Below are 18,001 nucleotides of genomic sequence, written 5' to 3' on the forward strand. Positions count from 1 at the left end.
TGTCCCCCGCGCCCCCCTGACCCGGGCGTTTAGGGAAGTATCGATTTGCATCGTGCGCAGCCCCAGCCCACCCCTCAACGGGTGCTGATGCGGGAAGGTGCGGCCGCGGAGGGCAGGGCAATCCGAGTCCGCACCGCCGCCTCCTCTCCCGCCCCCTCCCGCCGGCCCCGCCCGCCTCGCCCCCTGCTCGCGCCCGGGGCGCCCGGCCCGCCCCCTCCCCTCCGCGCGCAAACGAACCTCGAGACGCCGAGCGCTCGGCGGCGGCGGCGGCGGCGGGCGGAGGCCGGGCGAGGGAGGGGGCTGGCCCTAGCAGCCCGACTCGGCAGTTGTCTCCGGAGCGCGGGCTGCGCCTCCCGAGCCTCTGGGCTGGGGAAGCACTCGCCGTTCGCTCTCGGGCCGGCTCCTCCAGGCGCTCGCAAGCATGCAGCCCGGGAGCAGGCGGCGCGCCCCGGGCCGCTGCTGAGCCGGCCGGGGTGGCGGGGACCAGCGCCTCCTGAGCCCCTCCCACCTTGCCCCGGGGCCGAGAGCGGCGCCCCGGCACCCCCTCTTCGCCCGCCGCCCGGCCAGCGCCACCCCCCGCGGGCTGCAGGGGCTCATGCAGCCGCCAAGGTAAGCGCGCGCCGGGAGCGAGACCGACCCGGCTCTGACAGCCCCGAGGCGCCGCCGCCGCCACTTGCCCGGGCCACTGCACCGCTTTGGTTCCCACCGAACCCCTCGCCTCCCCAACCCTGCGTCTCATCTTGCTTTCATCTTGCCCAGATTTGGAGCTTTGCTGCGCCTCGATCGCTTGAGCTCTTGGCAGCAGTAAAGTTTTTGTGGTTTGGTATTTGTTCTTTTTTTCCCCTAAAATGCTCTCCCCCGGCAGCCCGCAGCGCGCGCGGTTGGGCACACCCGGCGACCGTCTGTACCACTGTGCGCGTGCCGGGAGCTCCGTTTCTCCCGCGCGGCCACCTCCTCCTCGGGCGGCCGTTCCGATCGGCCCGCGGGGCCAGGGACCGAGCGGGCCACCGGGCCGTCCCGCCGTGAGCCTTCACTGGCCCGACTCGCCCGGGCCGCGTCCCCCTGCCCTGCGCCAAGCTGCCTAGTTAGAGGGGGCGTCGACGCGGCGCTGTGTGGGCTCGGGTCCGAGCGGTCCCTTGCCTGGGAGGGCAGGTGCGCAGGAAGATGAGGGGCTTGGGCTGAGTGCTTAAGGGGTAGGACCCCGGGGGACCCTGGTGTTCCTAAGCGGACAGGTGGACCCGGCGGGCTCCGCGCAGCGAAGGCTCCGCGCGTGACGCCAGCCGTGGCCCATCCCAGGGAAAGCGCTGGGGCGGGGGAACAGGTGTACCCAGGGGGAGGGCGATGAGGGGGGCGCCCCCGTGCAATTCTTGATTGCAGCCTGTTAATGTGATTGCGTTGGATTTGCTCGGACGTAGAGTCAATTCCCCCAGATTTAGATTTTTTTTTTTTTTTTTTTTGATGGGCGCCCGCGAGCTGCTATTATGTGGTGTGGTTTCGGAAGGCGTCGGATTGTATTTGTTTTTATAAACCGGGTGTCTTGCGGACGGATTAAGGGACATCGCGCCATCTAGCGGAAATGATGAGCCGCGCGTTTCTTTTAGGCCTGGAAGTTGGATGTTCTCAAAGTGGGAGACTCCGGCGTCTCTCCGGGAGGCAGGAGCTAACCCAGGGACGAGTTTTCACCGCTGTATTTATTTACCTTCCGGCTGAGCTGAAGCGCAGCGACGACAGAGCTCCGCGCGCCCAGCTCACGGGTCAGAATTGCAGGTCGCACTGAGTGGCAGGCTTTCACCTGGAGAAGATCCGTCACCTTCTTCTTCTGACTTTAGGGTCCTCTCTCACAAGCATAGGGCTTCCCGGGTGGTTCAGTAGTAAAGAAGCCACCTGCCAATGCTGGAGATGCACTGAGACATGAGTTCCATCCCTGGGTGGGGAAGATCGCCTGGAGGAGGACATGGCAACCCACTCCAGTATTCTTGCCTGGACAATCCCATGGGATACAGTCCATGGGGTCGCAAAACGTGGGACATGACTTAGCGACTGAGCACACACGGCACAAACATAACCTAGAATGTTACCAGCGGTGAGCCAGCGCCTGTTCTGGACACGTGTTGCAAAAACTGGCAAAACCTGTGCCCAGACTGTGCTCTTCTCCTGTGCATCACAGACACGAGTGATTTGTCAGGGGAGTCTTGAGCCCTGACCCTAGAAAAGAGATGGGCTGTGCTCTGGAGGGCAGCTGAAGGAGAACTGGAAAAGAGGCTGGCACAAATCTGTCCAAGAGAGGTGTAATATACGAAAATGGCTTTTTTTTTTTTTTTTTTTTTTGCACAGAGACTTCCTGCTGTTCCACTTCCAGGGCAGGCAACAAGCAGGCCTCCTTTATAGGGGACATGATCCCCAATTAGCAACTGGGGCAGACTTTGTTGGATGGCAAACCCAGCGACAAAGGCTGTGGGTGGGGCCCCCAGAGCCAGGCAGACTCCACCGTCTCTCGGAGCCTGGTTTTTGCTCCCACCTTCCAGGCCAGATGATATTAGCAATGAGCTGGACTCTCCCTGTTCTGAAGGGTCGGCCGGTTCCTTGCAGAGCGGTGTGGTGCTCTCCTTGTGGGGAGGGTCCTTGCCCCCTTCAGAGCCTCTGCGCTGTGGAGGTGGTGAGGGAGGTCCCCAGCTGCCTTTTTTCAATAACCCGGCTTCCGTCCTTTCCTTCCCAGGTGGTAGACAGGCACTTATGCTCTGAACAGACATTCCAAATGAGAGATGGCTTCTCCGCTCACTCCCCACGCTGTCGCAAACTGTGTCCCCCTTTGCGGGTGTTTATTTAATAACTAGATTTAGGACAGAAAGGGCCTTGCTGTAACGTGGCATCTTATTCAAAGAGGGCTTCTGTGACCTTCGCTAGGGAACCTCTGTCTGCTTTCTCTCCTTCCAGGCCTCTCTGAGGCCTGATTCGATCCTTCCCCACTGTGTGTAATAATACACAGTGGAGGATGAGAAGCCCCTAGTTCACACGCCCCTTGACTTGGCTTTTAAACCAGCCCGTGGGGGCCAGATAGAGAAATCCTTAGATGAAGAGATGCGAAATAAAATGATTAGGTACTGAGCGTTCCTAACACCAGGACGGGGAGGGCGGGCGCTGTTTCAAGTCACTCTCACAGTGATGCTCGCTGCTTCTAGGGAAGCGGTCAGGAAGACGTTCTGGGATTTCCACTTCTCAAAACTGTTGCCCAGAGAGGTGGAGAGGTGTGGCCAAGGTTTTCTGCAAGTTTACTGGGCTTTTTTCCTTCAGCCTTGCTACCAAACAAATTAAACTCAAGCACTTGCTTTTCCAAGTATGGTCCCCAAATTAAGTCATGTCTTAGAGGGATACTCTCTCCCAAAGCCTGCCACCCACGAAGAGAGGCAAATGAAACTGATCCTAAACAGACAAAGTGCAGGCTTATTGGCATCTGTTCCGTGAAATGAAAGGGCACCCCTCCTTAAAGATCACTGTTCTAGAATTTGACTTATAACATTCCAAGACAACTTTTAAGTGTCTGCAGTGTCCCTATGGCTCTCAAGGAGAATGGCTTTGCTTTTCAAACAACATGCATTGTTTATTCATTGAACAAACTTAACAGAGACTTAACTTGAAGAGGGGAGATCAGGCCTTTCAGATGACGGGTCTCTCCTTTCCTCATTCTGACTGAGCGACAGTACAGTTTCAGCCTCCCTTCCTTTAGCAACGTTGCTCTGAAGAGTGATGAACAGGATGGTGGAAAAAATTAAGGACTGCCTTGCCCAAGTGTGCAGGCAAAGTTGGTCAGAAGTCAGTTTCCTTGGTGAAAAAATGAACATCTTTTAAAGGGATGACAGTTTCTTAGCCAGATCTGACCCATAAGGAGAAAGTGCTGTATCTCATTAGAGCCTAAGGATAAGGAGGCAAGAATGCCTACTGAGGTGTGAAACTTTATAATTCTAAGGGCTGGAAGAAAAAGAAATGTTGTGATTTGGGCAGAAATTGGGAAAAAAGGCCAAATGCAAATATCTTTTATAGCCCCCTTTGAAAGATTTAAGAATTTGTCTCTGCGGCTTAGAGGGTAAAGAATCTGCCCACAATGTGAGAGACTCAGGTTTGATCCCTGGGTCAGCAAGATCCTCTAGAGAAGGGAATGACTGCCCACTCCAGTATTCTTGCCTGGAGAATTCTATGGACAGAGGAGCCTGGGGGGCGACAGTCCACAGGGTCGCAGAGAGTCGGACATGACTGAATGGCTAACAGTTTCCATCAATTCTGCAACCATTTTGGAGAAGGAAATGACAACCCACTCCAGTATTCTTGCCTGGAAAATCCCATGGACAGAGGAGCCTGGTGGGCTCCTGTCCATGGAGTTGCAAGAGTTGGACACAACTTAACAACTAAACCACCACCACCAAAATATTAAAAGTCACTGCTACTTGAAAAACATAAATGTGTGTACATACCTTATAAAATTATTATATCCAGATTTACTACAGTAAAGAATGAAAGTGCTGCAGACACTGTTTATGCAGAAAACTATGATAAAATTGCCAGTTGAGTTTGCTTTTCTTTTTTCGATTGTTTTGTTTAAAGCAACACTCCAAGATGGAGAGCTTTCAGGAATCAGGATCCTGGGTTTGTCAGAGTCTGAAAATCTGGCAGAAACTTGAAAACAAAAGATTCTGTCAACAATCTGGTAAAACACAGCTAAATCTTTTAGATTCTGTGTCCTTCACAAGACACATAGCAGAGATGAGCATAGAGATGAGCAGAGCCTTAAAGCTTGTTGATTTCTATCTCACTAGGGCATCTTTTTGGAGAAGGCAATGGCACCCCACTCCAGTACTCTTGCCTGGAAAATCCCATGGACGGAGGAGCCTGGTGGGCTGCAGTCCATGGGGTCGGGAAGAGTCGGACTCGACTGACCGACTTCACTTTCACTTTTCACTTTCACACATTGGAGAAGGAAATGGCAACCCACTCCAGTGTTCTTGCCTGGAGAATCCCAGGGGCGGCGGAGCCTGGTGGGCTGCCGTCTATGGGGTTGCACAGAGTCGGACACGACTGAAGTGAGTTAGCAGCAGCAGCAGGGCATCTTTTGGGCTTCCCAGATGGCGCTAGTGGTAAAGAACCCACCTGTCAATGCAGGAGACAAAAGAGACTCCAGTTCAATCCCTGGGTCGGGATGATTCCCTGGGGGAGGGCAAGGTAACCCACTCCAGTATTCTTGCCTGGAGAATCCCATGGACAGAGGAACCTGGCGAGCTGCAATCCCTGGAGTTGCAAAGAGTGGGACATGACTGAGCAACTGAGCACACCCACACGCACAAGAACAAATCCACTGGGCTGCTGAGGGTTTAGCTAAGCTACCCCATTGGAAGGACTGATGCTGAAGCTGAAACTCCAATACTTTGGCCACCTCATGCAAAGAGCTGACTCATTGGAAAAGACCCTGATGCTGGGAGGGATTGGGGGCAGGAGAGAAGGGGATGACAGAGGATGAGATGGCTGGATGGCATCACCGACTCGATGGACATGAGTTTGGGTAAACCTCAGGAGTTGATGATGGACAGCGAGGCCTGGCGTGCTGCGATTCATGGGGTGACAAAGAGTCGGACATGACTGAGCGACTGAACTGAACCCTGTGGTATCGCTGCCTCTGCATCCGTTTTGTTTGGCCAGGAGGGCTGTGGGGAGCTTAAATTGACACCAGCCCCCTCGTGCAAGTGCACGCCCTAGAAAGCAGCCAGGGGTCATGACCCACAGTCTCTCCTTCTCCCCAGGAGAAGGATCCACAGTCTCTCCTCTCAGCTTGTGCCCCCCTTAGCTGAGACCCGCTTCAGGCTCAGCGGAAGCCCACGTTTTTGGTTTGAATTGACCAATCCGGCCTTAGGTCAGGAACCCCGGCAGCCTCTACCCACGGCCCCTAAAGGCGTGTGCCCCGAGTCAGGTCTCTCTGTTCGCCCTTGGCCTTGGCCTCCCCGTGTGGCCCCGGAGGTACACCAGGCCCTTCCTGCAGTACCTGTGAGCGGCCCACGTCCTTCATGCAGTTTGCCCCGTGGTTCACAGGTGAACCGTGACGTCCCGCCTGGCCGAGAGCGGGCGCACCCCGCGTCAGGGTGGGGGTTTGACAGAGCCTTGCGCAGAGCCACGCGGAAAGGCACATTTCATCCACAGAATTGTAACAGCTGCCAGCTCTCCTCAAAACAATGGGCACCTTGAAGAAAATAAGAATTCATGCTTGTTTGGAAGTTCGGGTACATGACTTTCATTTGCGTGCTGTGCTATGCTTAGTCGCTCAGTCGTGTCTGACCCTTTGTGACCCCATGGACTGCAGCCCGCCAGGCTCCTCCGTCCATGGGATTCTCCAGGCATGGATACTGGAGTGGGTTGCCATGCCCTCCACCAGGGGATCTTCCCAACCCAGGGATCGAACCCAGGTCTCCCGTATTGCAGGTGGATTCTTTACCGTCTGAGCCACATTTAATTTAACATCATTTATGGAAAAGAGGTAAAATATAAATAATAAATCGATTTTTAATACAACTGTGTTTTCTCAGATGGCTTCCATTTATGCAAACACAAAGAAATACAGAGCTGATAGGAGTTCCCTGGTGGTCTTGCAGTTAGGATTTGGCATTTTCAGTGCTGTGGTCCAGGTTCAATCCCTGGTTGAGGAACTGAGATCCGGCAACCTTCGTGGTGTGGCCAAAATTTAAAAATTGGAACTGTAGAGCTTGAGGACTGGCTCACCTATAGACGTGAGGAGGTCCATGATCACTTCCCTCACAGGTCCAGACTTGCTAATAATCCCTCACTGCTAGGTCTGGTAAGTCATTTCTGCCACAGAACAAGGAGTTCATGGGAGTTTATGTTGTTTTACATCAGTCAGTACAACTAAAATAGTTTGAAAGTCAAATTTCTGAATACCGATTTCAAAGTGCTCCCCTTACTATCCTTGGTTTTGTGTCCTTGGGTACCTCAAGGTCATATGGTAACGAAAAGCTTGATGCGACGCTCTTCCATGCGGTGAGGTTTTACATTGCTTTTTCTCTGCTGAGAGCATTTTGAGAAAGGAGATTCCTTAACTCCAAGCATCTGGTTTCTTCATGAGCAAATAGATGCTACTGGGAGAGTCTGCTGACTTCAGGGATGCATTGCTAGGGAACCTACGGCTCCCCATATACACACACCTGGGCCAAGAGTCAATGAGGGTAAAGCAAACCCAAGCCAAGATGACACCCAAACCAAACCAAGAAGGCGCCCAAGTCTTCCCTTTCTGGGTCAGTGACCAGTCTCTAGGGGTGGAAGCCCATCTGATTTTGAATTTAAGACAGGCTCTGAATGGCTTGAGGTCTGAAGGGACTGCAATGAATTGATACTGTAGCTGGCATTCCCTAAACATCTTGTGTAATATTACCTGTCGCTCAGAGGCTTTTGGCTTCCCCGGTGGCTCAAGTGGTAAAGAACCCTCCTGCCAATGCAGGAGATGAGGGTTCAATCCCTGGGTCAGGGGAGATTCCCCTGGAGGAGGACATAGCAACCCACTCCAGTATTCTTGCCTGGAGAAGTCCATGGACAGAGGAGCCTGGCGGGCAACAGTCCAAAGGGTCTCAAAGAATCAGACACAACTTGGCAACTGAGCTAAGCCCAGGTAAGTGCTCTGTGAAAACTCTATGAAAACTTGACCTAAAAATACCCAAAAGAAAGAAAAAAAAAATCTTTATTTCAACTTCCTAAGTTTTTATGGGGATAGAGTAGGAGAGATGGTTCGGGAAAATTTTTCTTTTCTTAAAACATTTTAATATTTTTGTTTGTTTATGGAAAACAGTATATCTCTAAACATATTCACATCTCTAATCATGAGCCATCTTTATATATATGGAGCATATTATTTGACTAACAGGAAAAAGTAAGCCCTGGTGAAAATGAGAAGTAGCTGTGATTTGGTGGGAAATGCACTGGACTTGGCCCCACAGACCTGGGTTTGATCCTCTCCCTGACATTTATATTCTCAGTGACCTTGGACAAATCACTTAATCTCCCGGAGTCTCGGTCTCCTCATTTTGAAACAGCTGTGTCCATCACATTGTTGAGATGAGCCTACAGCTATGTGGGAGACTTTGTCTTACAGCGGTTGCTCAACAAAACTTGAGTATAACTGATAATGCACTTAGAACCCACCCAGAGGTCAAGGTTATCTAAAAGTCCTTGGGCACTAATTCAGAAAGATACATGTACCCCAATATTCACAGCAGCATTACTTACAATTGCCAAGATGTCAAAGCCTCATTTGCAGCAATATGGATAGACTTGGAGGGCATTATGCTAAATGAAGTAAGTCAGACAGAGAAAGACAAATACTGTATGATACCACTTGTATGTGGAAGTTTAACAATACAACAGACCAGTGAATATAACAAAATAAGAAGAAGCAGACTCACAGGTATAGAGAACAAACCTGTGGTTGTCAGTGGGGGTGGGGGAGTGGGAGATACAAACCCCTGGGTGTGAGATAGGCTGTAAGGATGTATTTGTGCAACATGAGAAATAGAGCCAATATTTTGTAATAATTGTAAATGGAGTGTGACCTTTAAAAATTATATAAAAAGTATTTTTTTAATTTAAAAACTAAAAGTCCTTGGGGGAATTCTGCGGATTTTCCCACAGTTCCCACACATCCAAAGGCTCCAGTGTATAGTAGATACTTTGTTACAGTCAAAACAATGGTTCTTATTGGTAATGTAAGACTAACATTGGCAATTACTTATCAACACTTACTCTATTCCTAGCATCTGTTCTAAGTGGTCTATTACTGTGTTAACTCATTTAATCTTCACAATAACCCTATGAGGCAGCCAAAGTATATCCCCATTTTTCAGATGGGATAACTGAGGTTTAGAGTATCTGTTCAGACTTTATGTTCTTGGCCAGCATGCTATACTGACTCTCTAATATAAAAGTGAAGACATTCCCTCAGCCTCCAACAAATTAAAAAAAGAAAACCATGGTAGTAGAGAGAATGTCACATAAAGCAATGCATTGGTTTTGTCCTGGATTGGCACCCTTCCCCACCGCCCATCAGCTGGGGATCTTCTTTATTTCAGCTTTGCATTAGCCATTCTAAACAGTTTTGAATTTGATGAATAACTTGGTTATCTGTTCCTATTGCTAAATGCCTATGGTATTTGTGCTTGGCACCAACTTGTTCATTAATCCAAATACCGTGGCCTTCTGCTGGTTGGGAGAGATGCAGACGCACTGTCAGTTGAAACAGTTGCCATTTGGTGGATAAATGGGTCCAAGCTGGTTCTTCTCCCAAGAACTTACTGGAATGTGAAGAGGAACATGCTGGGTGGTCTGTTCTCCATTGTAGGAACCTGGGGCATCTTAGTATAGGCACCCAAAAGTTGTTTTAAAACGAGGTTACTAAGTGTTTTCAAGCTGTGTTTTCAGATATACGGTCGTATTGCTGGGAATGACTGCCGAAGAATTTCATGCTGGCACTAAAACATAGAAATGTCACTTTTCAAATAACATTTCCTACTTGCTCATCAACATTTCGCTTGGGGGAACCCAGAAATGGTCCAGATGGGGCCCGAGAGTGGCTCCTCAGACTCAGGTGTGGGCAAGGCCATTTAGTTACAGAGCTAACACCTGGTCACTGAATCCCTAGAGACACCAGACTATGAAGCTGAGAGACACCACCCCCCAGGGGTGTGGGGCACCCAGGTCATGATTCTGTAGATTGAGAAGCTGCGGGTCCAGAGATAGGATGGGACAGGGGCCACACAGCTAGACGTAGACCTGTCCCAAACCCCAGGTCTCTCTCTTTCTCCATATCCACTTCAGTGTCTAAAAACTCTCAATCTCGGGCTTCCCTGGCAGTCCGGTGGTTAAGACTCCGCACTTCCACTGCAGGGGGCGCAGGTTCGATCCCTAGTCTCAGGAAACTAAGATCCTGCATGCCGCACCCTGCCGCCAAAAAAAGAAAAATAAATAAATTAATTAAAAGTCTCGATCTCAACCCTGACAAGTAAGCGATTCACAAATGCTATCCCCCCATACTGACCTTTGTAGGCAGAATTGGCAGCTGTAGACCAGCTGGTAGGTGTGTGCTGGAGTCATGGACAAGAACTGGAGAGGAAAGTGAGGAAGACTTTCATAAATGAAACTCCAGCTATATACTAGTGCATAATCCCATCTAGGGAGAAAGGGAAGATGTAGCAAAAGAAAGAATGAAGCCACTCCAGGAGCTTACTGAGAGTCTCAGGGGTCAAGAAGGAGAGGTACAAATAGATGAAAGGAGGGGCTTACATGATGGAAATGAGACCCCAGAAACTGTTAGTAGATCATCTGAAGGCCTCCAACGAGACTGGGGGATCTCAAAGGGAATCCTTCCTTCTGTCCTGAGTAAGAAGATGAGCACGTATTAATAGATGGACAAGGGTCAGTAGAGGCAGACAGAAAACCCAACATCTCTGTGCCTGGGAAGGAGCCAGTGAGCACATCAGAGGTGGCAGGTGACGGCTGGGAGTCACCCAGACCTGCCCAAACCCCACTCTGCCACTCAGCCAGCTGGATGACCTGACTCAGGTTACCTTCTACCGTGTAAGTTGGGGTAAATGTGGATTTACTAACTTACAGATGAGAGAAGACAGAATACGTGTTTTTGAAAGTGGGAATTAAGTCCAGGAGAAAAAGAGGATGTAATTTTTTAAAGGCAATTGGCATCCCTCACGTGGATTTCATTTATTTTTAAAGTGGGGTATAGCTGACTCTGCTGACAAAGGTCCATATAGTCAAGGCTATGGTCTTTCCGGTGGTCATGTACGGTTGTGAGAGCTGGACCATAAAGAAGGCTGAGCACCGAAGAACTGATGTCTTCAAACTGTGGTGCTGGAGAAGACTCCTGAAAGTCCCTTGAACAGAAAGGAGCTCAAACCAGTCAATCTTAAAAGAAATCAACCCTGAATACTCATTGGAAGGAGACTGATGCTGAAGCTGAAGCTCCAGTATTTTGGTCACCTGATGCAAACAAGCAGCTCATCACTGATGCAATGGACATGAGTTTGGGCAAACTTTGAGAGATGGTGAGGGACAGGGAGGCCTGGCGTGCTACAGTCCATGGGGTCCCAAAGAGTCAGACACAACTGGGCAGCCAAACAACAATAGCAACATAGCTGGTGTACAATGTTACATGTTACAGGTGCATGATATAGGGATTCACAATTTGTACAAGTTATTCTCCATTATTCTCCATCTATGGTTGTTACAGAATATTGGCTGTATCTCCCATGTTGTACAATATATCCTTGAAGTTTCTTTTATACTTAATAATTTGTATCTCTTAACTCCTCACCCCTACAGTGCCCCTCCCCACTCCCCTCTCCCCACAAGTACCTTAGTTGGTTCTCTGTAAATCTGAGTCTGCTTCTTTGTTCACATGAACTGTTTTATATTTAAATCTCTCTCTGCGGACATATATCCCCTTTGGCTGGAGAACCCAGTTCTTAGTCTCTTCAGCTCCTGCCATGAGTGGAGGGACTTACAGGGCTATTTCACTGAGAGACAGAATGAAATCGGAAATACCCATTGGGGAGGGAGCAGTTGGGGGCTTGCTAATACTTTTTGGTAAAATGATAGCTAGCTAGCTAGAGATATCGATTGCTTGATTGATTTTACGTGTGCTTATATGCATACGGAAATATCTAGAAAGATACACATGAAACTGTAAATAGTCACGACCTCCAGGGATAGTGAACTGATTTCATTTAACAGGAAATTGATTTTTTTAACGTGTGTATAATACTGTTTCAATTTCTTGAAATAAATTTGATGTTATATTGAAGGAAACAGAAAGTCCAGGAAATTTGCTGTCTCTGTGTTTTCTTTAAAAAAAAAAAAAAAAATCCCTTTTATATCTTTCCAGCACCATGAATATGCACATGTCTACCAGCAGGGGTGTGCTTCTGGAAGGTTCTGGGGCAGACACTCCACACAGCCGTCCCATGCCAACCTGGTCCTCGGAAGTGGACCCCTGAGCAGGGATGCCACCCCACGGGGCAGTCTGATGTGGTTTGTCCACAAGGTGGAATTTTGACAGATGGTGTTCCAGTCTTGAGGCCAATAGTGATGTAGCTGTCACCATAGCTGGTGCTAATGACGTCTTGCTCTGCAGACAGTGGTCCAGTTCCTTAAAGAAGCTACTGACAGAGACCCCAGTTCTGAAAGGCTCCCCAGCCTTGTTAGGTCCCAAGTTGATTTGTGGCAACTGAATGGGAAATAAAGATGAGACTCCTGAGATACCACACAAACACCACGCTCAAGTGTCCTCAGAACTAGAATTCTTCATCTCCACATCTGACTGCCCCCCTGGGGTTCCAGGAGGGGGGTGCAAAACTGTCTGCTGCTCATCTGAGAACCCCCAAAACCCGCTCAGAGCAGAGTACTCAGTGAATGTTTGTTGAATGAATGAAACAGAAAAACTGATTAAAAGAATCTGCCTTGTAGCGGTGGAGGGATCTTACTAACCTGATCATAGACATTAAAAGACATGTGAAGAGTATTAGTTGCTCAGTTGTGTCCAACTCTTTGCGACCCCATGGACTGTAGCCCACCAGGCTCCTCTGTCCATGGGATTCTCCAGGCAAGAATACTGGAGTGGGTTGCCATTCCCTCCTCTGGGGCATCTTCCCAACCCAGAGATCAAACCAGGGTCTCCTGCACTGTAAGTGGATTCTTCACCATCTAAGCCATCAGGCAAGCAAAAGACATGGCCAAGAGCAAATAAAATCTGCTAATGTGTTTTAAATCCATTGAGAGGTTTCAAAGAGAAAGTGGAATATTTATTCAGTTTCTAAAGAGAGCCATTGGAATGTCAGGGAAAGGTGTGTTTCAAAAATCCATTAAAATATTGTAAAAAAAAAAATCTGCATGTTTTAATTAGTAAGGATAAGCGTCCCTTGGGGTAAGGGACAGAGCTCAGAACTGAGAAAGCAGCGTGCACACAGAGAGAAAAGAAGCCTGCAGCAAAGAAAAAAAACAAAAAAAAACCCAACAAGATAAGCCAAAATGGGAACGCAATGAAAGGCTTTCCAGAATCAACGGTAAAGAGGTTTCTTGATGCCAGAGTAAGGACAGTGAGAACCATACTTTGGAAGAAGAGAAGCAGGGAGATTCCTAAGTCGTCATAGAAACAAACAGGTCAAGGAAAGCCTGTGGCCCTCTACCCCGGGACCATGTGGAGGAAAGGGAGAAGTGGCAATTAAAGATGGCAGTCATATCTCGGTGGCCAAAAAAGGCAACTTTCCTTCCACACTGGCCCTCGCCCAAGGGCGTACATGCCGGGCCTTCTGCCCACAAAGGAAGCCCACCCATCCAGGAAGGGTCACATTTAATAGTCACTTTGGTGGAATAGATACTGAAAAAGTAGTGTCAGCAGGCACTTTGTAAAGTCCTAATTAACTGGCCAAAGCACAACACACTTTCTCAAAAGAGAACATGAAACTGGACCGATCATCTATTAGCATTCCTTGAGGAGGTAGAAATAGGCCTGGAGAAACGCAGGGAAGAATTATGTTTAGACGTTCAAAATTCCTTCTGACAAAGTTCCACCCCAAAGATCATTTCCAATAGTAAGTTCCTCCAGAATGCAGAGGGAAATCGCCATGGATCGGAATTGTCCTTAGAGATAGGAAACAAAAAATATGATAAACAGGTACTTTTCTAAATGAAGAATTATAAACAGTGGGGATCCCCAAGGATTGCCAGTGCTCCCAGACTTTGTTTAAATGCCCATAGATCATCTGGAGGAATGAATGATTCCAGGCCTGCAGATGAAATGGTTCCAGACTCTGTGGAGAGATGGCAAACAAATGGTGATTAACTGCAGGACCAGTTTATGAGTTTACAAGAAGATGCATATTAAGCTTTCACAGGGGCAAGTCTCATCCAATGCATTTAGGAAAACATAATCCAAATTACAAAAATAACAGACTGTATCCAGGCTGTTTATAGCTCCCAAGGAATATTGAGGGTCTTTGCAAAATGTTTGTTTGCTAAAGGCCATGCAGGACCAAGTGTTCAGAAATGGTATTGGACACTAGCCAAAAATAGTGCTCTCCCTGGGCTCTACCCAAACCTGGCAGTTTTATGACCTTCTCCTAGAGGAAAATATCTCAGAACTGTAGGAAGGTGAGTAATCGCCCAAACAGAAGGCTTTCCCAAGAAGCTGAGTGCTTTATTCTTGAAGGACGTCAGCGTGGAAAGATGAAGCCAGAAAGGTGATATGATCAAAGTCTGTAAAACCTTAAAGGTTATGCAGAGATTGAGCAGTTCTGGTTTATCAAACCTGAGATGGCCAGACTCAGTGTAGCCCTTGAAGTCTGAAAGAGGAATTTGAGCTGTATGATGCAGGGAACTTAAATCTGGTGTTCTGTGACAACCTAGAGGGGTGGCATGGGGTGGGAGGTAAGAGGGAGGTTCAAGACGGAGGGGACCTATGTACACCCATGGCCAATTCATGTTGATGTATGGCAGAAACCAACACAATATTATAAAGTAGTTATCCTCCAATTAAAAATAAATTTTTAAAAAAGAGGAATTTGAGGGATAATTACAAAAGAGGATTGGGTCCCACTAAACAACTGAGTTCCTCAAAACGTGGTACAGGGAAAATTTTTTCAAATGTGAGGAGTGGAGGAGGCTCAAGAAATTTTGCCAGTGAGTGAGTTTTTCCAGCCAAAAAAAAAAAAAAAATGAGTGCCATTTCCCACTCCAGGGGATCTTTCTGACCCAGAGATCTAACCCTCGTCTCTTGCATTTCCTGCGTCTTCTGCATTGACAGGCAGATCCATTACCACTAGTGCCACCTGGAAGTCCGATGGATTAAGAGCCATTGACAACACAGCAATGGAAACAGTGACAGACTTTATTTTCTTGGGCTCCAAAACCACTGCAGCCATGAAATTAAAAGGTGCTTGCTCCTTGGAAGAAAAGCTATGACCAACCTACACAGCATATTAAAAAGCAGAGACATTACTTTGCCAACAAAGGTACGTCTAGTCAAAACTATGGTTTTTCCAGTAGTCATGTATGGATGTGAGAGTTGGACTATAAAGAAAGTTGAGCAATAAAGAATTGATGCTTTTGAACTATGGTGTTGGAGAAGACTCTTGAGAAACCCTTGGACTGCAAGGAGATCCAGTCAGTCCATCCTAAAGAAAATCAGTCCTGGGTGTTCATTGGAAGGACTGATGCTGAAGCTGAAACTCCAATACTTTGGCCACCTTTTGCAAAGAACTGACTCCTTGGAAAAGACTCTGAAAAGATTGAAGTCAGGAGGAGAAGGGGATGACAGAGGATGAGATGGTTGGATGGCATCACTGACTTGATGGACATGAGTTTGAGTAAGCTCTGGGAGTTGGTGAAGGACAGGGAGGCCTGGCGTGCTGCAGTCGATGGGGTCGCAAAGAGTCGGACACGACTGAGTGACTGAGCTGAACTGACAACACATCCCTGCACTTCTGAGGATGGCAAAAAATACTTCCTGGGACCAGTATTGGACCTTAGCTTTCTCCTGATTGGTCGGAAATGTGCCTAGACACGAGAAGACCCAAAATCGAACCAGTTTCAGCAAAACTAGGACTTTGTTGGCTCCCATAGCTGGAACAGGCTCTCGGTTGACTCCGAGGAGCTAAGATGAAGCTTCAGGGAGAATCACAGGCTAGAGAGTGGCATGGGGATGGTTAGCCCTGAAAATTTCCATCAGTCTTTGAAAAGCTCACCAGACACAGTTCAACCTTAATAATAATAATATATATATATGCCAACTCTGCAGACACAGCTTCAACCCACAGCACTCTTCAACACTCGCCTTCCTGTCAGATTACTCCCCCCAGATCCATCCTATGGAGGAATCAGAGCTCAGAACCAGGCGCTTCTCCATGGCAACAGTCTCAGGACAGCTTCTGATTGGTCAGCCTGGGTCACGTGCCAGTCTCTGCTTTAGTGAAAGCGATCGTTGGGTTCTCTGTCTCGCCTGGACTTCAAGTCCAAGAGGATGAACTGATTGACTCAACCTGGGTCTTATGTGCACCCAAGGTTGATGGAGGGTGACAGAACTTAAAACCTACAAATCCCTACACCTTTGTCACCTGGGAGAGCTCATTAAAAATGCGGAAACCCAAGGCTCTACCTCCTGAGATTCAAATTCAGATGCTCCAAGTGGTGCCTGCCTGCTAAGTCGCTTCAGTCATGTCCGACTATTTGCCACCCTATGGACTGTAGCCCGCCAGGCTGCTCTATCCATGGGATTCTCCAGGCAAGAATACTGGAGTGGGTTGCTATTCCCTCCTCCAGGGGATCTTCCCAGCCCAGGGATCGAAACCTGCGTCTCCTAAGTCTTCCTGCTTTGGCAGGTGGATTCTTTACCACTAGCACCACCTGGAAAGCCCTAAGTGGCACCTGGGCATCTGTATTATTGTTAAGTCCCCTGAGATGGTCTCCCAAAGGAATAAATCTCTTTTCTTCAGGAGGCTTTGGGTGGGGCTCCCGAGTTCTAAAGATGCACACCCTAGCAGAGCATGTGCTGGCCTTGCAGAGGCTTTCCCAGGCTCTTACTGTCTCTGTAGCCTCACCTCTTTCTCCTATAGCCATCATCAAGATCTTCCAGCTCCTGAGACAAGCCACACCTTGGTAAATGGTATCTTTGGTGTTCCTTCTACCTGGAAGCCCTGCCCTGTGCCTCCTCCCTTGCCCACCATCTTCCCCTGGCGCACACCCACACTGGGAAAACTTCCCACACTGCACCCTAGTCTGGGCTGGAGGCCCCCAGCGCCTATGTTCTGTGCCTCCCTGTCAGAGTCTGTTATTCCTTCTTGAAAGAGATTGTTAAGTTTATCTGTCTCGCCTTGCCTTTAAGCCCAGTGTGGACTTGCATCATTGGCATGAAAGACACATACAACATGTCAGGGATGGGGTTTGGTGTGCTTGGCTCTGCAGTTTATTAGCTGGTAATTGGGTGAGTACTTAAGTTCACCCAGCCGCAGTTTCCTCATCTGCAAAATGGGGATAATAATGGAAACTACCTTAGCTTAAAGTGTCTAGAAATGGAACGCACTTAGCCGGCACCTGACATAATGTGAGAGCACATTAAAGCATAAGCCATTATTATTATCATTCTTTTCCAAATTGTATTTATTTATTTGGCTGTCCTGGGTCTTTGCTGCTGCGTAGCCTCTTCTCCAGTTGTGGCAAGCAGAGGCTGGGTAGCGGCGCACAGGCCTCTCACTGCAGCAGCCTCTTGTTGCAGAGCGCAGGCTCTAGAGCGTAGGCTCAGTCGTTGTGGCTCGCGGGCTTAAAATTGTTCTGAGGCATGTGGGATCTTCTCAAATCAAGGATCGAACCTGTGTCTCCTGCACTGGCAGGCAGATTATTTATCACTGAGCCACCAGGGAAGCCCCTATTACTATCATTCTTAGTGAAAATGAATCTACGAAGACACCTCGCAAAATTTTGGGTCAAGCCTTCCCCAGGTGGTCAGCTGTTCACTTGACCTCTACTTTTCCCCCTCACCTTCCTCTAATATCTATTTCTACCAGCAGTTCAGCAGACAGGAGTTGTCTTATTGATTTCTTCGTCCCCCAGGGACTAGCATGCACTAGTCCTAAATATGTATTTATTGACCGATGACTCAAGCCCTGGACTTGAGAACACACCTGTTCATACCCCAGAGGCTGGGGAAGCCAGAAGTCCCTGCCCCTGGGAGGGTTTCAACCTTATGTAGACCTTGCTTTCCAGAAGCCCTCTGCCCCTTCATCACATAGCACTATCACCGCCCCCCAAGGTGGAAAGGGAGAGATGAGGGATGGTGGTTCAGTGCGGGCACCTCCACAGCCAGGACTGAGGGAAAGGGAGCCGAAGCATGACAAAGTCTCCAGGGAAAACGCACAAGTGGTCAGAAGGTAACGAGAGCTGTTAGTCTTAAGTCAGCTAC

General features: G+C 48.7%; 1 protein-coding gene across 1 annotated transcript in view; it reads left to right on the forward strand.

Annotated features, from left to right (window-relative positions):
- Positions 1 to 293: 293 nt before the first annotated feature.
- The window catches only part of RGMA (repulsive guidance molecule BMP co-receptor a), a 49,002-nt gene continuing 31,294 nt past the window's right edge, over positions 294 to 18,001 (forward strand). The window contains exon 1 of the mRNA XM_043922091.1: positions 294 to 609. Coding sequence (XP_043778026.1) covers positions 596 to 609 — 14 coding nt within the window. The 5' untranslated portion in view covers positions 294 to 595. The remainder of the gene's footprint in view (positions 610 to 18,001) is intronic.

This window comes from Cervus elaphus, chromosome 13, assembly GCF_910594005.1.
Source record: "Cervus elaphus chromosome 13, mCerEla1.1, whole genome shotgun sequence".
Classification (NCBI taxonomy): Eukaryota; Metazoa; Chordata; class Mammalia; order Artiodactyla; family Cervidae; genus Cervus; species Cervus elaphus.